The sequence below is a fragment of the Podarcis gaigeae genome (genome assembly GCF_964106915.1).
Source record: "Podarcis gaigeae genome assembly, chromosome: 3".
Lineage (NCBI taxonomy): Eukaryota > Metazoa > Chordata > Lepidosauria > Squamata > Lacertidae > Podarcis > Podarcis gaigeae.
In genome coordinates, this window is record NC_139680.1 from 94,161,520 (window position 1) to 94,183,404 (window position 21,885).

Genomic DNA, 21,885 nt, shown 5'->3' on the forward strand with positions numbered 1-21,885 from the left:
ATAGTACGCTCTGAATTACTAATTAGGCATCTTGACATGAAACTTTACTATAATACAAGACTGCCTCTGTAGAAGAAGGCGTATAGGAATAAATGAGAGCGGATCTGAATTAAAATGTAGGTAATATCATATTGCCATTTCAGTAGATGCACTTTGGATAAAGTATGTCAGGGCTGTCAGGCCCTTTGCTGAAACAACGTAGTACAAAAACATGACAAGGCTTAGTAGGACTTGTTTCTAAAAATGCAAGCATCATTGCATAGTTTTTATATGTCTTCTGAACTTTCTGTGTAGCTTCAACTCCTGCGGGACAACCGATCCGAGAGAGGACACAAGAAAAACAGTTCAGTGAAAACAGCTAGCAGGTGAGCTAAATATGCAATCCAGTTTACAGTTTAAGTGAGATCCCAAGCCAATATTTTTAGCTAGTACCAAACCGCTGATATAGAGACAGAAAGAGAGATGCTTTCTTTGTCTGGTCAGCTGCTATCTGTCTGCCACAGAAGCTCTTAAAAGGAGTCCGAAAAGTGTTAACCAATTGGACACAGATATCCGTGTATATAGTTGTGTTGGAAATACCTTGTATTGAAAGGGGGCTGGTATGTACGCTATACTGCTTAGATTCCATTTATCATGAGGTGGATATGATTTTCCCACTTGGAGAAGTTTTCCTGTAATCTGTACGCATCATGAACTTGAGTTTAAAATGAAAATTTGCAGTCTCCCAAATTTTTAAAAAAGCAATGTATCTGCTTGTCTCTTCTTCTTTCTCCCCACAAGCATCTCAAGTGTCCCCTTTTGTTTTGTTTTTCACAATATTAAAAAATGAGAGAGACTGATGGAAAAATTAAGAAATGGATCTCTTGGCTTCCAGTGCATCTACTTGCCAAAATAACAGCATTGGGGTTTGTTTGTTTGTTTGTTTGTTTGTTTGTTTGTTTGTTTGTTTGTTTTTATTTAAAAATGTTCTCTGAAGAATCTGAAAACTCTTACAAGGGGTAGGTTGAGTTAGTATTAAAGGAAATGAGGGATTAATTTGAATTGTAATCTTTTGCAGGGTTTTGTTTAAATACATCTTGTGCTTTCTCATTTTCTTTTTAACACAGCTAGCTTAGTTGATCTTGGGACTATTGTGATGATATCTGGACTAAATTATAGATGTATATTTATGTTATCTTTAATTCTGGTATTAAGAACTACAGGTTATGTAAAAAAGGGGGGTTCAGGGACACCGGTGGGGGACCTGAGAACAAGAAGTTCCATTATGCCTCTATAGCAAGCCTTTTCCCATTAGGTTGGTGGGAAATCCCTTTCCATCTGAATGCAGCTTGTTCATTTTCTTCTGATGATACAGATGACTATATTTTGTTACACAGATGTGACAAATAGAATTACAGCTGCTCTTTATTTGATCTTCTAAAGAGGCAAAGATGTGCAAGTGTTACGCCTGCTCCCTTTCCCCCACCACGTCATCTGTTGTTTGGGAAGGAGTCCTAATTTGCAGTAGATAGAAAATTATTTGTTGTGTTGCAGGTTTGCCAAAAATAAATGAAACCATTAATTACCACATTTTTTGAGCAGCTGTTAATAGATTGGGGTAGGAAAACTGTACATTACACTTACTGGTTAATTACCAGAACTATAATTGTTTGATGTAGCTTTTGTGGGAAATAATGACAGCCCCAAAAAGGTGGAAACAGATTGTATACAAAGTGAGCATCATACCTTAATGGCAAAATGTGGGAATGTTTTTCTTGCTCTGTGTGTGTGTGTGTGTGTGTGTGTTTAAGGTAGAAACACAGCTATTTGTTCTTCCTGCTCACAGAAGGGTCAACCCAAAGGCAGGATAATTTCAGGTGACCTGAGCTCTCAACTGAAGGGGACTGGAATGCAGGGTAGAAGTAGGCAGGCAAGTTAGGAAGCAGGCAGACTGAGAGGGTGAAGGAAGCAAATGCCAAAGCCAGGCTTGGAAGCATGTGTGGAAACCAGTGGGTGGGATGGTGTGGAGAAGAGGATTGAGTCCTCCTCAGCTTTCACCTGCTAGCAGACACTGCATCACCCTGTAGCAGAAGAGGGAAGAGAAGGGATGTAGGGCCATCACCAACTCTACTAAGAAGCCAGGCTTCTCCCTCTGCCACAATCACCAGGCAGCAGCAGGTACAACCGGCTGCAATAGAGGAAGCCAGAGAAGAGGTACCAGGCCACTTCACTGGCACCACTGAGACACCAACAGTTTTTGACTCCTTCTTTCCTTCAACGTTTCTACCTCAGCGGCTAGTTAGAATAACTTGTAACCTGTGCATTTCTTCTAAAAAAAATGTTTAGGGGTACTCTCATTTTGACTCAAGAATTGTTGTCATTTAGTTGTGTCCGACTCTTCGTGACCCCATGGACCAGAGCACGCCAGGCACTTCTCTGTTGCACTGCCTCCTGCAGTTTGGTCAAACTCATGCTGGTAGCCTCGAGAACACTATCCAACCATCTTGTCCTCTGTCGTCCCCTTCTCCTTGTGCCCTCCATCTTTCCCAACATCAGGGTCTTATCCAGGGAGTCTTCTCTTCTCATGAGGTGGCCAAAGTATTGGAGCCCTCAGTGAGCACTCAGGGCTGATTTCCTTAAGAATGGACTCAAGAATACCACCAGTTTATAGTTCAAATTGGGAAAAATAAATGCAGTAAATGGACAAAAGTACAAAAATTCACAAAATGTTTAGGGGAATCGCGTACCCCTGCGTCCCCCCCATGAAAAAGTGCAGCTTGTAATTAAGATCTTGCATCTGAGTTTCTTTATTTCTTCCTCCCAGTCCTTTTTCCTTTTGTGTCATGCCCTTTTAGACTATAAGCCTAAAAGGAGGCAATGTAATGTTTTGAAAGGAACTGTAAGCTGTTTTGACTGAAGAGCAGGAGATTAATAATTTCATTAAAGAAATAATGAATAATGCTGGGACAGTGCCTCCCTTTTCACCTTTCATTCTATATAACCATGAGTAGCTCAACCACAAGAAACAGCAACATACAGGCTAGAAGGCTTCCTGTTCATTCCTGCCTTACCTGCATCAATTAAGTGCTTTGTTTTGTTTTTAAAAGCAGTAAAAATCAAAAGTTTCAGGATTCTAGCAGCAACTGGCACACTGAAAACTAAATTCTTGGGAATCAATGGTTTGTGTCCAGTTTGGGGCAGGCAAAAGAGGAAGGCAGAAACTGATTTCCTCTCCCAGTTCTCCCCACATCAACCCCCTAAGCATTGGGGGGCTCCTGAATAGGGTGGGCTGAGGGAGGAGGGGATTGCAAAAAATCACACAGAGGCACCTTCTGTGAGCAAAAGCTCTCTTTACACAAGATGTCCCCACCTGATTTTCAGGAGTCCCTGCCCACCACCACCATGTCACAGCCCAAAGGGCCCAACCTGACCCTTTGAAATGGGTTTTGGGGAGGCTGCCAGAGAAGCAGGAAGTGGCTGGAAAAGTCACCTTCTACTGTCACTTATTCTCTGGATGTAATCTGATACGTTTCAAGTTCCTACCAAGCCTATTAACAGTCTTGGTATTCATGCTTAAGCTGCTGTGAGATAACATGCAATGGTAACAATATTAACCCAAATGCTTCACGCAGGCTTACCACCTTAATTGTTTTTTTTTAAATAGTGGTGCATTTATTAAGTTAGGTTGCTTAAAACTGTTGGAAAGAGGAGAGGGTGATTGAGCAGGAAAGCACAGAGAATTATAGCACTCGGCCAATTAAGAACACGTGCAGAACTTTATCATAGTAGCATGTCACTGACAAGGATGTTTTTTCATTGAAAGGCAGGTTTTTTCATTGGTTATGCAGCAGGCTTGATCAACATCCCAAGTGCATTCCCCACCCCTTGTAAAGTCAGTGTGAAGTTGAGCCTTTTGCACAAGTGGGCTGCAAAGCTTTGCAGACTTTTCCTTTCCTATGCTTTGCTGCCGTTTACTAAAAACACAACAATAACAGCTTGCTGCAAATCTGAATTGGTTTTTTTAAACAAAAAACAGCTTTCCAGAGAATGATGAATATATATATTTGTGTGTGTGTGTGTGTGTGTGTGTGTGTGTGTGTATATCAGCCTTAAATGCACATACCGTATTTTTCGCTCTATAACACGCACCAGACCATAACACGCACGTAGTTTTTAGAGGAGGAAAACAAGGAAAAAAATATTCTAGACAAAACAGTGGATATATGATTTTTGTGGTTCATGCTGTGGCCACAGACATGTGATCTGACAGTGAGTTTGGAGCAGCCCAATGCAAAAATCCTGAGGATCCATGTGGATCCATTCTTTGTAACCACGGAGGAGGGAAGGAAGGGGAACCATGGATCCTCTGCTCACGACTGCAGCAGATCCCCCCCCCCTCCACCCACAGGCATTCGCTCCATAACACAGACATTTCCCCTTACCTTCTAGGAGGAAAAAAGTGAGTGTTATGGTGCAAAAAATACGGTAGTTTAAAATACACCAACCAAGGTTGTTTCTCCTTCAAGGAGACTTTGCATGCAGAAACAAAAATTCAGGCCGCCATATAAGCATGCCTGCAAAAACAGCTAAGAATTTAGACATTTTAATTTAAGTACAGTTCCTTTTTCTGCATTGGGGTATACTCCAGTTCAGTTTGTACTCACAGAGCTGGTGCTTACATAATGTGTCTCACAAAAGGAAGCACAAGTTTTCCCACAGCCAAAAATAATTCTTGATTCTCCCAAGTCTGGTGTGTTTTCCAGCTGCTCTTGCCTTTGTAGCCTGACCATATTCTGTGGTGAGGTGGATAAAAAGCAACATGGTTAAAGAATGGCACTGTGTGCACATGTAATACCAAGCCATAGTTAAAACCAATGTATTTTAGCAGTAAACAAATCATTGTTAAGCTGCTGGGCAGGGTTCACACAAAACGCAAAACCATGTTTTATTAAACTGTGGTTTATTACTCTGTGACAACTGTTCTGAGTTGTTCCTTACCATAAAATAAAGCCTGTTCTTAATTGGTGTTTTGTAAGACAAGCTGTTTCTAAAAATGTGTATGAAATCCTAGGCCAAATCTAACAAAATATTAGTGATAGGAGATTATTTCTGCAATAATATTTTATATTTGATTCCTTTTACAATTGCCTTTTTGCGTTTTTTATATAATTTTTGGACCTGGGTGTCCTGAACATTGTGCTCTAATCATGTTGGTTTAGTAACAAACACAGTTTTGTTACCTTTGACTTGTTTGTGAAATGAAATATTGGTTTAGATTTGCCTTTGTCTAATTCACACACTTTTGATCAATTCCAACTCATGCCCAATTATATTACATTGCATTAACATAATTCAACAGATGTTGATATTTAAATGCTTTCTGGCATTCACATCTTGGACAGCTGTCTCAGAGCTTGGGGAAAAGGCAAACATTTAGAGTTAAATGCTGAACATATGCTTAAATTACTAATTAGAAGCAAGTAAAAACAATGCATTATCCTTTCTAAGGACAGTAAGACTCTAATACAGATATTTTAAAGTCTTTTTTGCTTGGCATAAAGTTCATGAGTCTCTGGAGGCGTGGTGGTGCAGAGCATTTAGAATAACAGTACAATTGGACTTTATTTCCTGCCAGGTTTTCTTTTAAAAATACAACCTGCTTATTGCAGGTAAATCTATGACAGCCTCTGACTTTGAATAAGGTTTGGAACAGCTAGGAGGTGTTAGAGTACTGTGCATGGAGATGAGAATTTATTGGCAAGAGAATCGCCCCCCTCCACATTTCATAGTCACATTATGTTACTATTCCATATAAAACAAATGTGTCACCATTAAAGCCCCAATCTCAGCATACTGGCATTGTATAAAAGGAGTTTGACAGAGCTGAATTGTTCCATCACATCTGTTTAACATTTAACCAAAAAAGAAAAAAGAAAGGAAAAAGGAATGGTCATAGCTCTTGTTGGTTAATACAATGGCATTCTTAGTAGTGTGAAAGCAGATGTTGCAATGGGTGTTGAGCTGGTGATGTCATTGTTATAGCTAAGCCTAAGGAAAGGCTTCAGAGCGAGGCAAGCCAATAGCTGGATTCTGTGTGAAATTCCAATTACACCTGCCCAGTGCAAAATAAGACTCAACTGCATCGGTTTTAGAAACTGCGTTTAAAAGATTTTACACCGCCTGTAACCCAGCATAGGTTATTCTGCATGTTCCTGGTGAGAGCTGTAAGCGGGGGGAAGCAAGACTGAAAGCCTCTTTTTACATACAAACACAACTGAGAAATTGATCGGTGAGCCATTTATTGATAGAGTGTTTATATTTTTTAGCTCACAGTTCCACTTTGGAGCTCAGGGTAGCATTTTAATCTCTCAGCTGTCCAGTGGGGCAGGTTAGGCCTAGGGTGACCCAGTGAGCCTCATGGCAAGATGTTATTCCATTCTGGGTTGATCACTTATATACTATACTATACTTGCTCACTATATACTATACTGCGAACCAGTGTTTTTTTCTAGAAAAATAGGTGCTGGTACTCCCTGTGAAGTTGTTACAGTAAGTGCTACATTTTTAAAAAAACAACAAAAGAGATGCTGGTACTGTGTACCCTTGAGTAAAGGTAAAGCTACCCCTGACCGTTAGGTCCAGTCGTGGACAACTCTGGGGTTGCGCACTCATCTCACTCTATAGGCCAAGGGAGCCGGCGGTTTGTCCGCAGACAGCTTCCGGGTCATGTGGCCAGCATGACTAAGCCGCTTCTGGCAAACCAGAGCAGCACACAGAAATGCTGTTTACCTTCCCGCCGGAGCGGTACCTATTTATCTACTTGCACTTGGTGTGCTTTCAAACTGCTAGGTGGGCAGGAGTACCCTTGAGTACCCCCTTTAAAAACCCCCCACTGCAAATACTATTTTAAACACATTTAAAATGCTTTGCAAGTAGCCCAAGTGAGGACTGTTGGCATTCCTTTGTAACTGCTGGAAGTTTTAATAACATACAAATTGCATTGAATTTCCAGGAGCTTGTGGAAGGAAATCTTTAGATTGTATGAAATTTACTGTTTTGTATGTCTTGCGGGCATGTCTGAGAGGCAGTTACAGAATGCTCAGGCCACTAAAATCAATTGTCCCATTGTATCCATTATTCTAATAACTGATAACTGTAATGAGTGTATTTCAGCATTTCCACCCACATCCCCTTCAGAGGTTACTTGAAGTCTCTTGGTATCAGCCTTTGTTGCTTCTATAAAAGTGTGAATGTAAGGCAACTCGCCGCTGTCATTCCTTGCTAAGTAGGTTTGGATGTATTTTTTTGCAGGGCAAAGCATTTGCTCCTAGAATGCAGCCTGAATAAGGAATTTCATGCTCCCTCCATTTTCTAGCCCCCAAAGTAGAAAATTATGTACAGTTTGCCAAGATAGCAGCTGTCAGAATTACATCTGTAGACATTAGAAATGAAACTAGCATTCTGCGTTGCCACTGACTGCTCAAACCACTGCCAGACAACAATTCCCCAAAACTTTGCTATGAAAGATACATAGGTTTTCTGACATTCAGCTTTGCTAAACAGCCAAGCAAAGAATAGATGAAATTTCAACATTGGAGATTCTTATATTTTCCGGTCTTTGAAAAGCAGCAGACATGTTCCCTTAATTTTTCTAAAAGTATAAAAATATAAAGATTTTGAAAGAAAAAAGGAGCCCAAGACTGCTTTAAAATGCCTTGTAGATTAGCCATCCTGAATATTGTTTCAGAGGAAAATTCTGCTGATAGCATAGCTGGTACAGTTGTGGGAATAAGCACAATTGGGAAAGGACCACACACACAAGGAAAACCGTAGGCCACAGTATGAAGGAACACAGGAGTGTCTTGGCCAAGATAGGACAAGGTACCTTTCCTCTTCTTGCAATGAAAAATAGGTTTGGTGCATGAAGCAGAGAGCAGTAAGCATGTCCTGGCAGCTCTCATTTTAGGAACAGTGTGTACTGCTTGGATCACTGCAGCCCAGTTGGTTTATATTGCTAGCAAGGAACTGATAAAGAACCAGTGTGGACATCAGATCTGCACAGGGTTGGTTTCAAGTTACCATTTTAAGTATTATGGTGTCCCCTAGCTAAAAGTTATCTGTCATTCCGAAAATGCTTCCCCTATTCCTAGTTTTGTAATATAGCACCTAACAAGGAATGCAGAAAGCTGTGGTCTAGTTAGATCCTTAGAATAAATTGTGTATTTTCTACCTTTCAATTGGAGCAGTTGTGGTGGCTGCCTCCGAGTTATTCTGTGAACAGAAATCCATTATGTGAATGGCAGTAGAAGGGCACAGTATATCATCCTATGGGCTGCACACATATAACATGTGGAAGACTGTCTATTTTTGCATCAGTAATTTTAGAATTATAGGATAATATAACTAGCCAATGCTGCATTTCAAGGAACTTGTTCTATATCAACCATCTCCAGTTTTAACCATTTTAATTTCCTTTCCATGTTTTTGCACCTGTGAATAACAAATCTTCACTGCTGTCATGGTTTTATACCTTCTTTCCTTGATTCCCCCCCCCCCTTTTGTTTTGTGTTTTTCACATTATTCTTGATTCAGGTGACCTAAATAGGTGAAACTATAATGTGGCAGAAGGAAAAAGAGAAATACATATCTTGTGATCTATTACCACTCTTTCTTTTCAAGATAGTCGTCTGCTTTTAAATTGTGTGTTCAAACCTTCATAATGGGTTTTAAAACTCAATTTAAAAGTAGACTGCTATCTTGAAAAGAAAGAGTAGTAGGTCACAAGATATGCATATATTTTATAGGATCTATATAAAATAGAGCAACGTGAAATTTCACAAAGAGGCTGTTTTTAACCATCAGTGAATGCTAAGACTTTTTTGAAGACCAAAGTTAAAGTTAGAAGTGTTTAGGTACCTAAGTATTGAGACTTCAGAAACATTATCCTGGGACAAGCTTGAGTAGTTATTTTTATATACATTTCTTCCAATTTTTAAAAATCAAACCATAGAAAAATACTCAGCCATACTTGAACCACTGCATTTTCTTTTTAAAATAGAAGTTGTGGAGGGAACTCCCACTTGGTCATAGGATCAACAGTCCTCTCCTGTCCCCTTTTCATTCTTCCACCATTTCCTAACAGGCAAAGCCATCTGGTGACTTCCTGAGAACAAATTCATATTTAGCCTTAGAACTAATAAAACCTTAGTTCTGAGCGGAAAGCAAATACTAAGGAGCATTGTATTATGCAAAAATGGAAACAATTTCATTGCCAACGAGCCAAAATCAAATTTCATATGGCACATGTTTACCACACATACAGTGACATTTCAACCATGGTATCCTTCTGGGCTGCCTGCAAGGTTTGCAAAATGGTTAGCCAGCCCCAGAAGACTGCTGGAAGATGGCTGTTCTGCCCCCACCCCTCTGGGGCCTTTTGTCTGTAGGATGCCACAAGCTTCCCCTGTGTACATCATGTACATCAGGGATGGGGAACCTGTTTCCCTACAAGGTATTGTCAGTCTACAGCTCCCATCAGCTGGGGCTCCCCCCACCCCCTGTTGATCTATATGAAAGATCTGCAAAAGGTTTTCCAGTGATTTAGGCTATGGTTATAGCCGCAGGCCCCATGCACAGCTAACTTCTTTCCCCTCTTCCCCTTGTACACCCAGTAGGGAAGGGGGGACTCCTGAATAGTGGGGACTGTGTTATATGAGGCTGTAATGGGAGAGGGAAATTGGTCTTAAGGAGCTTGCATCAGCAGGGGGAGGAAGGGAAGAGAGAGGTTGGTTGCATAAGCTAGCTTCCCTTGATGCAACCATTGGACACATCCCAATAAGCAGATGAAACACTTCTTCTGTCTGTTATCAAAACCCTAGAAGGCAATGGAAGTGATAGATCAGTGTCTTGTATCAGTTCAGCAGTGGATATAGGTGTGGGGGGGGGCTGGGAGTGCTAAGCAAAGTAAAACTTAACCTGTACCAGATTAAGTGCTGTTAGTTGGAAATTCTGGAGGTTTTGGAGACTAACTCGATACCTAACATGAATGGCATATGTAGCTTCAGGGTTCACCTGGATCTAATGCTGTCCCTGGATATCCAGATGACAGCAATTGCCAGGAGTGTCTTTTATCAACTATGACTGATTTCCTGGTTGCCTGAAGACTGATTTCCCGAAAGAAAGAAGAGCTAGCATCAGTTTACCCTGGTTTAGTTACTTCCAGATTGGTTTTGCAGGGCTCTCTGTGAGCACTCTTTCTTGTGACGGCTGCCTGTTAAAAAAAAAACAAAAAATTTCAAGTAGCACTGACCAGACAGGTACTTCGTGTGCTAATCTTGTTTCAGCTGCATTGGTTAGCCATTCATTTGCAGTATCTAATATTTAAAGTGCTGGTTCGGCCCTTTAAAGTACTCATCTCAGGGATTATCTGTTTCACATATCCTGTCCGAGGGTTACAATATCTGAGGCACTGCTTGCTATGTTTTCATCTAGGGCTGTGATATAGATGAGAACAAGGGACAGAGCCTTCTTAGTGGTGGCACTGCAGGTGGAAATAGCTGGTTCCCTCATCTTTTAGACAAAATGAAAAGGCTTTTTTGCTTCAGCAGGCTTTCAGTGTTCAGTTCTGCTGCTGTTTTCAAATGGATTATATATTGGTTGCTGTGTTAGATTGTGGTTTGTTTGTTTTTTAATCTGTTGCTGTGTGCATGAAGTATAAATTGTCCCTGAATTTCCCCGGGTCATGGAAAGTTTCTCCCATAGCACTGAAGAGCAGTTGGAAGGGACCACGAGGATCATCTAGTCCAACCCTCTGCAATGCAGGAAACTTTCACGCAACAGGAGACTTGAAACCATGACCGTGAGATGAAGAGTCTTCTGCTCTACTGACTGAGCTATCCCTCTTTTTCAAGAACATTTTTAAAAAGAAGATGAAACTTAGATTTTCTGAGGGCTTTCAGAATCTCATTTCATACCAGTAGCTACTGTCCAACCACAGATCCACATCACCCATGCTGATAGCAGCAACAGCAGCAGTTTTCACGAACATAAGGCCTGTGTCAACTCCTGAGACCTTAATTCCTTCATTTTGGTTCCTAGACAAAGCTAACGTTTTGTATTGAGGCCTTAGAACCAACACATGATGGTCCCTGACCTTTCTTGTTCCCTAATTTACAGAGATGCTTTAGAAGATGCATTGACGAAAACACTAGGGGCTGCTGCTGAGCTGTGTGAACCATAGACTTGAATGCTGGCAGAACAACAGCCATCAAGCTCAAACTAGAGCAGAGCCTGATTGCACCACATTCAGACATGGCTGCTGATGAAATGTACAGCAGGGACTCCCAAACACTTACCCATCTTGGCTTCCTGGAGAACCCTCATTTAATAAAGGAGAGAGTCCTTTATTAACGGACTGTGGAGGAGGCGGAATTTCCACAGGTGCAGCACCTCAAAATCTTCACTTGCCAAAATTCCTAGAATTGCTTGTTGTTCACAAGCTATTTACCATAATAAGCAATATTACCAGTATATTAACAGATCCTTGGAGCATGTGAGAGAAGATGACTCTTATCTTAATCTTCTGCTTGTGCATTTCCAGAGGTTTTCTGATTGGTCGTTTAAAAACAGAAGGGTGAGCTAGGTTTATCTCCCTTCGCACGACTTAAGAAAGCACAAGTTGCTACACCTTCCTAATTTTACAGAGTGTCTTTTGTGAAAGTACTAAAGGGGTAGCAATATAAGCACGATCTAAACACAGGGAAACAGTGGAGGTGTAGGGAAGAGAATGGAGAGCAAGGCAAGAATACACTCCACTGCTTAACCTGCCTTTGTGTTCTGTTAAGATTTAACGGCTTGGAATTAATGAAAATGAAACAGCATCTTTAGTAATGCAAACTGCTACTAAGATGTATTATACCGTTAGCAAGAGTTTCGCTTCCATTGTAAGGTACTTTGTATTGAATGCTATTATTTGAGTTTCATAATGTAGACATAATTATGTAATACCAAGGGCCTATTAACACATTTGTCAAATCCCCGCCCCCCCCCAAAAAAAAACACAAGTACAGTGGGCATGGAATTATGTGCCCCTCCCATGCTCAGTTATTATCAGTGGTGGATGTGGGTGCAAATTGTTATCCCCCATAAAGTTAGTATTAAATAGTGAGCATACATACTGATTTATGTAAGACATCTATACACCATGTATAAATTCTCCCATGGCAACTTTACAAAATTAGACACACCATCGGTCTGCGATTCCAAATGCAATTCTACATATTTTATGCCCCTTGCAGGGATTCAGGGAGGCTGCACATTTAGTATACTTGCGGTGCAGTCCTAGACTTGCTGTGCTGAAGTTCTCTTCAGTTCAACGTAATTGCCCTTCATAAAAGTTGCAACTTGTGGCCATCCTTTAAAATGCCTAAAGGGATTTTTGTGCTCTGAATTAGTAGCATTATAGCACCTTATAAAACGAAATAAATCCCTCACTTACCAAAATGCTCTTCTGTCATTCTTAAGATGAAAAGAACTTAACTCTAGCCACTTTACATTATCCTTTTGAGACCACCTCAGACTCGCTCTTTTCCAAGCCTATGTATGACCTAACGGCATCCAAAAGGCATAAACCAAAGGGTTCTACAGCCATCTGCAGGAGCTCACTGATACTGTGCCAGTATTCTGTGACTGTTTCTACAGAATTTCATGATTTTAATTGGGTTAAAGGCTTGTTAACAGCAGCCTAAAACTGAAGTACAGAATGAAATCAGCTCACGGCTTGAAAGAATGAAATAAAAGAGAGTGTTTAAACAGGTTTAGAAAGATGCAATGCAGTGAAAGCTTTCTGAATCAGTGGCACATGTATTCTTTTTCCACAGATGAGCTAACCATTGTTCCATTCAGAAATAGTTCCTTCTGAAATTCAGGTTATGTTAGGGAGTCTATATGCTGGAGGAAAAAGGCTTCTGAGGCTTTGATTTCCAAAACCAGGGCAGCGCTCTGCAGGTGTGGTTTTTCCCTATGATGAAAGAAGCTGCACCTGTGGAACTTCAATGAAGTCATAAAGGGAACTAATCTTCCATTTGCCGTTTTTAATAAGCATATTCTACCTAGGTGAAGTGTAAAAGGAATAAACAACCTTAGGTATAAATTGTTCGAAAAGATGCCGTCTTTCTCAATGGATTTAAAAGAAACCTTGCATTGGCTTCAACTTGAAGTATTTAGTTACTAGAGAACATATAAATAGGGAAGTGGTTTTGTGCACTAAAGCTATCCAGCATTAAGATTTAATTCTTTTTCCACTGGTAGCTGCATGTCTAGTGATAGTGTATCACTGGAAATCCCAAGTGGAGCTACCCCTTGAGACATGGTTCAATAATATTTCGGATATCTAGTTCAGAACAACTAACTGGGTTTAGAAGAGTTGCAAATGCGGTTGTAAAGGAAAATACCATTGATGAAACCTGCTCTCCTTTTTTCATACATAAGGGGGAAAGAAAGTAAAGCAGAGAAGCTAGTAACATATGGGCTGGACAAAGTTACTGTTAGGTGGATTTGTAACTGGTTGACTGACTGAACCCAAAGAGTGCTCACTAATAGTTCCTCGTCATCCTGGAAAAAAGTGACAAGTGGGGTGCCACAGGGTTCTGTCCCGTGCCTGTTGTTGTTCACTGTCTTTATAAACAACTTGGATGCAGGAATTGAGGGGATGCTCATCAAATTTAAAGATGACACCAAGCTGGGAGGGCAGCTAATGCCACAAGGGACAGAATTCAGTATGACCTTAACAGATTGGAGAACAGGGCCAAATGTAAGGTTCTGCACTTAGGCAGGAAGAACCAGCTGCACAAATATAAGAGAAGGGACACCTGGCCTGACAGTAGCTTATGTTAAGAGGATAGAGGGGTCTTCGTAGACTACAAGCTTAACATGGGTACACAGTGTGATTCATCAGCTAAAAAGTTAATGCTGTTAGTCTGCATCAACAGAAGTCTAGTGTCCAGATCAAGGGAAGTAATAGAACCACTCTATTCTGCCTTGGTAAGACCACACCTGGTATATTGTGTCCAGTTTTGGGCTCCACAATTTAAGATGAACATCGACAAGCTGCAATGTGTGCAGAGGAGGGCGACCAACTCAAACCAATGGATTCAAGTTACAAGAAAAGGGTTTGCGACTAAACACCATGAAGAACTTTCTGATGATAAGAGGTTTTTGACAGTGGAGCAGACTCTCATGAGATGGTTGACTCTCCTTCCCTGGAGGTTTTTACACAGAGGTTGGGTGGCCATTTGCCATGGATATTTAGGTTGAGATTGTTTCATTGCAGGGGGTTGGACTGGATATTCCTCAGGGTCCCTTCCAACTCTACAGTTCTATAATTTTTTGACCCTGAAAAGGACAGCAGTACCCTTATGCTGTCTTTCACTTAACAGAGTATTTTCTTAATCTTTTAGGGCACAATGATGGCAACAGTTGTATGGTTAAGTTACAGGAAATATTAATTTGCCATGCAACATAATAAGGTGTGAAATTGAATTGTAAGGGACGGAGAACTTCAACAGAGGGAAGAAAGCAAGGGAAATGTTGCCATCAAATAGCAGCTGCTGTATATTGGTAAATCTGCTTTAAAAATTGCCTGATGACATGGTAATAGCTGTTAATGGCAATAATACATTTCCATTTATATCATCATCAAATTCTTTCCTGCAGCCCCCCGCTGCCACTGCCGCCTTCCCAGTGTCTCAAAATAGACTCTCTTATTCCTCCAGTTCTTGTAATTACTTGCATCAAGAAAAGACATGCTTAAATATTGTATACAAAAGAGAGAGAAAATTAAGAATTGGCCACAGTTTCCCCCGTCTTCTGTTGTTTGTTCATTTAATGTCAGAAGGCATGACAATAACAAATATATATTTGGCCTACTAGTGTAAGTTCACACTAGTCTGGCTTTTCCAGCCCTTTTATTTCCTTATGCCACAACTTTGCCGCTGCCGTGACACTTGCAGGCCCGCTCCACTGTTATGCAGCTGATGCCCTGTCCAGGCTTATATCTTTCTTCGTGACAGTGAGTGTTCTTGCCAAATGCCAGGGACCATAGTCACATGTTTGTCTCCCGAGCTCGTCTGAGGCTGCTCGGGAACACTTTTTATCCAGGGGGCAGCTTTAACTAGGCCTAATACTCTGGAAAGCCCTGTTTGTAAATGCATACAATGAGGCGACAAGTTTCTGTTGTCTTTCCTTTAAAATTATTCCCTTTGACACGGCTTGCTCGAGTCCCTGTCACCAGCACGTCAGCAGCCAAGTTTTCAGGCAAGGTGGTCTTAACAATTCCTATCGCCCCTGCCATAGAGCATGCCTAGCTTCCTGCCAAAACGCTATTTATAAATGATAGCTCGCAGCAAGCTATGGATAAGTGGAGAAGAATCAGGGGAATTAGCTATTTGCAATCTTCCAAGTCTGCAGCTAAGGAACGTCCAAGGCAGGGCAGCTCAGTCTCTTCCGTTTTGCCTTGTTCTTCTGCTTGGAAATTGCAACAGTTATTAAATAAATCAAGAGAAACAGAAATACTTAATTTTGCTTAGCTTCTTTCCCAATATTTAAGTATTTTAAGCATTTACCTTGCTTTTCCACAAATAAGGGTCCCATAGCAGCTTTCATGAGGACATCAGCATATCATTTAACTGGTAACAAATAAGTTTTTTAAAGAGGCAGCAGTGATGGCCGTGTAGGAAGCAGCCTTATGCTTCATAGTCAGGCTATAGGCCTGTCTAGCCCAGTATTGTTGAAACTGACTGGCGGCAGATCTCCAGGGTTTTAGGCAGGGACAGATGTAAAGTTCTAATTAGATACACAAATATAAGACACGTGGCTTGAGAGCTGTACATGTAAAAAGGCTCTAGGTGTTTTTAGTAGACCACATGCTTAACACAAGGTATAGCTCAGTTGGTAGAGCATGAGACTTTTCATCTCAGGGTCATGGGTTTGAGCCCCATGTTAGGTGAAAGATTTCTGCATGGCAGGGGGTTGGACTTAGAAGTCGATCCCCATGGTCCCTTCCAACTCTACAATTCCGTGATTCTATGAGTCAACAGTGTGATGCAGCAGCAAAAAGGTGAATGCATTTCCAGGCCGCATCAACAGAAGTATAGTGTCCAGATCTATGCTGCCTTGGTCAGACCACACCAGGAGTACTGGGTGGGAATCACAGTTTTGTGGGCACCAGGATATTGACAAGCCAAAACGTGTGTAGAGGGAGGTGAACAAGGTGATATAGGGTCTGGAAACCAAGTCTTAAGAGGAACTGTTGAGGGGGTTGAGTATGTTTAGCATGGAGAAGGGAAAACTTAGAGGTGATACAATAGCCATCTTCAGATATTTGAAGGGTTGTCACATGGATGATGGAGCAAGCTTGTTTTCTTTTGCTCTGGAGGGTAGGACCCAAACCAGTGGATACAAATTACAGCATTTTGACTAAATATTAGGAATAATTTGAGATGGTACAGGCTGTTTGACAGGAGAACAGACTGCCTTGGGGAGGGGTGCTCTCCACCATTGGAGGTTTTTTAACAGATTGCATCGCCATCTATCAGGGGTTCCTGAGAGTTGTGATTCCTGAATTGTAGGGGGTTGTATTAGATTTCCCTTGGAGGTCTCTTCCAGCTCTACAGTTCTATGTTTCCATCATAATTTTAATGTTTTGATTTTATAGTTTTGTAGACTGCTTAGAGGCTTTTTACAGTCAAGTGGTATTCAAATTTTGTTAAATAAATAAAATAATGCTGCTTGAAAATGAAGCAGTCTGCCTCATAGAATTAATTTGACTCTGATCAACTGGATATGTGAATGAGCTCACCCTTCTGCTTTCCACCTCATGTTGGAATTTTCAAATCCCAACTTTGAGATCTTCCGATTCGGAGGCACTGCCTCACATTGTGCATAACAAGTTCGTTTTCCCACAATTTTTTTGCAATGCATGAAAAGTAGAACTGCTAATCTTTTTATTCATCCACTTTTCAAGATGTGTTAAATGCAGCTACAGTTAAATGCTAAAACTCTGAACTTGACCAGATCTGATTATCTTGAGAGCATGTGGGTTATATATTTTTTATAATAGTGATGGCTTTCTAATTCTTTATAATAATGCTTGTTTTCAGAATGTTGATAAAACTTAAGTTTTTCCCCTCAGAATAGTAGCAAGCAAACAAACAAACAAACAAACCTCTCACCTTGGCTAGTGATCAAATTGTTGAGCTTTGCAAAGACAAATGATTCATTTATGCTGAAGAAACACAGCTGCCTTTCAGACATTCATTGATTTTAAATTAAAAAGTAACTGCTATGTTCTACACCAGTGTTTCCCAACCTTGTGCCTCCAGATGTTTTTGGCCTACAACTCCCATCATCCCTAGCTAGCAAGACCAGTGGTCAGGGATGATGGGAGTTGTAGGCCAAAAACATCTGGAGGCACAAGGTTGGGAAACACTGTTCTACACAAAGGGTGACAACAATAACAAAGTAGTCCTTACTTAGTGTTATTTGTTGCAACTCCATTGCATGTGCCACAGGAGAAGCGGGGGTGGGGGGGATCCAAGTTCCATAATCTAACTGATCAATAATCAAGATATCTCAATGCAGTGTAACAGATAATCAATGTGAGCAGAATTACTCAAGCACAGCTAGCTGTTATTCCTGGAGCTAGGGTCTCCAGGTTCAATTGGCTGACTTTATTAATTTTTATCTTTCATCCTGCTTGAATTCTTGTTTCCCTCCTTTCCATTGCTTCTCAGCCTCCCTTCATTATAACAGCCCTGACAAACACTGCAATCTATTATAGAACGATCTGTGCCCCAAAGTCCCTTGCTGTCAGTGACCCTGCAATAATATTATGAACAGAGGAGAGGGAGGCTTAATGTTTTTTTGTGTAAGTTATATTAGATTTCATATATTCTTCATCTACTGGTCTGCAGTCACTTTTGGACCAACTTGAGACATCTACAAGGTCCAATTTTTAAAGCTTGGCCTAATTTATATTTCAGTTTAGACATCTTCAGATCGTGACTTGTGATAGAAGACAGCTGGCTTGTTATTAAGGAAACACTGTGGTCCCCAGTTCAAACTCTATGGTGACTCTATGAGTAGACAGATACCCGACTCTCTTGTTCAGGAAACAGACACAAACACACAGTGGCCCCTCCCTTCTTGTTCATGTAGAGGAGGAGAATCATCTTTCCATTGCCTTCACCTCCACATGTACTATCCTGTGTCTCCCTCCCTCCTCAGCCTGTTTAATGACAAATTAGCAAATTCATGCCCCCGCCCTCACAAACCCAGTTCACAGCAAGTTGCAAGCATCATGAATTAGAGCAAGGCATACATGCCTTTTACACATGTGTACACTTCAGGTACCTTTTTGTGTGTGCTAAATTTGGGAGGGGCTTTTCAGATGTTAGGCATTTCCACAGACCTCAGGTTTCCTCCAGGTTTGCTGATACCTTTCTCTTGTACTAGGCTTCATAAAGCAAACACACACACACTATAGATTGAATATAGAAGGCATGATACAACCAAAGTCATTGTAATTATCTTCAGCTTGGGAGTTAGCAAAAGCTGCATTCCTGCACTTCCAAACTTTGGCCAAAGATTCAGAGAGGATGTAAGAAACAAACATCAGAAACTTCTTCTCCTTCTTGCTATCTGTTAATGAAGTCAGGTGTAAACCGCCTGCCTAATGTTTGCTAGGGAAAGTGTTGATTTGGGGGGTATTTTGCTTTTGAGTTCTTTGGCTGCAACTTTTTTTTTGTTTTTTGTCTCTGAACAAAAGGAAATAAAGAAATGAATCTCTTGGTTAAGTTCTGAACTGCGGTGATTCTCATAGCCTTGTCTTACCTGAAGTTAATGTCTTTGTCCTTTCAGCCAAATAACTAGGAGTCCGAAATAGAAGTGTACACTGTATCCCAGATAGATCTCTGAATTGGAGCATAGTTGTTTAGTTTCCTTACCACCTAATAATCCAGTATGTGGCAGGACTACCTTGTTGTACTTTGTGATAGGGGAGGATTTAGTCCCACTGGTAAAGCTGGAGTAATTAGACCCCCCTCTAATCAAGGTTTATCCATGATCTCTGGGGTGCCAAGGTAAGAAGAGGAGTCAAAACCTCTCAGAATGATGTCAGTCAGAAGAGGTTTATAAAGTTATGAACAATGTGGAAATTGGATTATGAAAAAATTCCCCCTCTCTTCTTCTGTTCCAGAACTCTGGATCATTCAATGAAATGGAAGTATTTTCAGGGCAGGCAAATAAAAGTGCTCCACATAATGCATGATTAACATGGATTTTTTAATTAGAAGATGTGATAAGTTGTGATCAACAATTGTGTTTCTCATTTTAAATTAAAAAAGACATTAAAGAGAAGATTTTGCAATGTATATATGTTACACATTACAGGTTTTGTTCAATTTGATCAGTGCCATTTTATTATAAAGCCAACAGAATGTTCTATTTAAAAATAATGTTTTGTTTCCCACTTGTTTATCACTTGTGAAAAGATGCTTGTTAACTGATTTTTTAAATATATATATGTTATTCTGACGGCAGATATTAGTAGACAACTGATAGTCAATAATATTGTGATCATTTAAGTATGTTTACCTATTGCTTTGTCAGTAGCATCAGTATTCATTTTATGTTGACTCAGAAAGATTGTCAGTTTTGAAAACCTGAAAGTATTTCTTTTAGAATTTATTTATTCCAGCGGTGATTTAGATTGTTTCTAAATACTGACTGCTTGTCAATAAACATAATTCATTTTCAGGATGTGGAACCTGCAACAAAATATTGCAGTGTGGAGTATTTCTGATCTGAATTCTAGACATAACATTCCTTTCTCTATCCCTACCAGTTTTTAAATTTATTTTTATTTTTTTGCCCAGTAGTATTCTGTGCCAAGTGAGCATGCTCAGTCCTCACTCTTAGATTCCCCCCCCCCAAAAAAATGTTTTGTATTTCTGCAATATTTGGGCTTTCTCCAAGTCTTTTTGATGCCTCCCTCTAGTGTATAGCCAGCGCCCTTTTGGCTACATAAGTAACATCACTCTAAGCACTAGAAATACAAATAGTATCTGAAAGATTCCAACGTGTAGCTCTATATTTATTTAAACTATTTTGACTAGGATGCAGATTCTGTGATACACATTCTTCTGCAGAGTTGTTGTTTTTCCTACCAGCTATTAATACATCTCTCTGGTAATTGCTTACAGACAGACAAGTGTGCATTTGGGATCCTTATGTATGGGTGATATCAAACGAAGGAGAAAAGCCGCGCCACTGCCAGGACCCACCGGTAAGCAGATTCACCATGATGACACATCCAGATGTCTTAAGTCTGTAAAACAGCATGGAGGGCGGGAGAGAACCCAGAGCCTGGTTGGGGCTTACCTGCACAAAACTGGGCTTGGGGTGGTTTGACAAAGGAGCATTTTCAGGCAGCAATCCTAAACCCACTTACTAGGGAGTAAGTGCCACTGGCTTCAGTTGATTTGCATCTGACTGCACGGGATTACAGCCCAAGAGCATTTGTAGAAAAGAGCTGTTGCAACTTGACACTTAAAAGAGCAAAGGGCTGGTGCAGCTCATCCCTTTCCTCTCATTGATTGGCCCTGATCTGTTTGTCACTGCCTGGTTTATTCATATGGGAAAAGACGACCTTACTGACATCAACAGAAGCGTCCCTCCCATTGCAAACAGCAAGCATGGGATGGCCCAGTTCAGAGAAGAACCACAGTCAAAGCAGCCCAATCAGAACCTAGCCTCACATTTACTGCAGTAGCCCTTCACTCTTCAGCAGTATATTGTCCGGATTAATTTAGATGACCAGTTTTTCTCTGACTACATGTATTGCCTTTTTCATTTACTATGTTGTTAGTGGAACTTGTTTGTTTAAATAAGTTCAGTGGAGAACAGACTCTACAGCTAATGCATGGAGTGGTTTTCACAGAGCACTAACTGACCTCCTTTGTGCACTGAACCTTCTCTTTACCCCATTCCCTCTTGACAAACTAGTCTTGCACAATTACCAAAACAGCACATGGTGACTGGAAAAATCAGCATGTGTTGTGGAAAAGGTATCTAAATCCATCTTCTGTGTCGCTGAGATCGTAAGCCTTCTGTCGGAGCCCATGCCAAGTAGGAGTTCTGTATTCTGCTTTGTATTGTTTGCTAAGTGTTTAATATCAGTACTGAGCACACCATTTAAAATCCGCATGTTGCATACAAAAGAGGCTACATTTTCCTAAAACAATTATGAGAATATTTCAGAAGGCACCCTGTATCTACAGTGTACATGAGAAGTGTATGTGCTTGAATGTCACCGTACTGCACACTTGTCAGCAAGGAAATATAATTTATGGGTTGCCTCCTGCTAATGGAAGCACCCTTTGAGCATGGATCCACTCAGGTGATGCGCCCAGTAGCAGGAGGAAGCAATGCTTGCCAGTTACCCTCTACCTCTGCAGCCCCAGTGCCACTTCCCACACTATTTGGGCAGGTTGTAGGACCCCCTGAAACAATGTGGGAGATGGCTCTGGGATTGCATGGGGATCAAGGAATTGCCCAAATGCCTTTCATGGTCAGAAGAAGTCTTATGTTCCTAGAAGGTAAAGCCTGCTCCAATCCATTTTGCTGGCATATATAAAGTGTGCACACACAAACGTAGTTCTTGCATTCTGAACTGGCCTATGGAGCTCTTCCGTGAAGTTATCTAACTTTGGCATTTCAATGGAATGGCTTTTGATTTTCATGGTGTTTCAGACATCAGTGACAGACCAAGAGAACTGTCTGAAAAATATTGCTAAAGCACCTTAGTGGCAGTAATATGGAAAAAGAGTGTGTCTAGGTCAAGTCCTAAGA

General features: G+C 40.8%; 1 protein-coding gene and 1 long non-coding RNA gene across 5 annotated transcripts in view; one reads left to right on the forward strand and one right to left on the reverse strand.

Annotated features, from left to right (window-relative positions):
• Positions 1-21,885, forward strand: part of GPATCH2 (G-patch domain containing 2) — a 101,184-nt gene that overhangs the window by 65,400 nt on the left and 13,899 nt on the right. For all 4 annotated transcript variants that reach the window (XM_083733510.1, XM_083733508.1, XM_083733509.1 and 1 more), the window contains 2 exons: positions 295-365; positions 20,238-20,320. In XM_083733510.1, coding sequence (XP_083589636.1) covers positions 295-365; positions 20,238-20,320 — 154 coding nt within the window. The remainder of the gene's footprint in view (positions 1-294; positions 366-20,237; positions 20,321-21,885) is intronic.
• Positions 4,472-21,885, reverse strand: part of LOC310842119 — a 68,058-nt gene continuing 50,644 nt past the window's right edge. Inside the window, exon 3 of the long non-coding RNA XR_014562888.1 lies at positions 4,472-4,772. This is a non-coding gene — a long non-coding RNA (uncharacterized lncRNA). The remainder of the gene's footprint in view (positions 4,773-21,885) is intronic.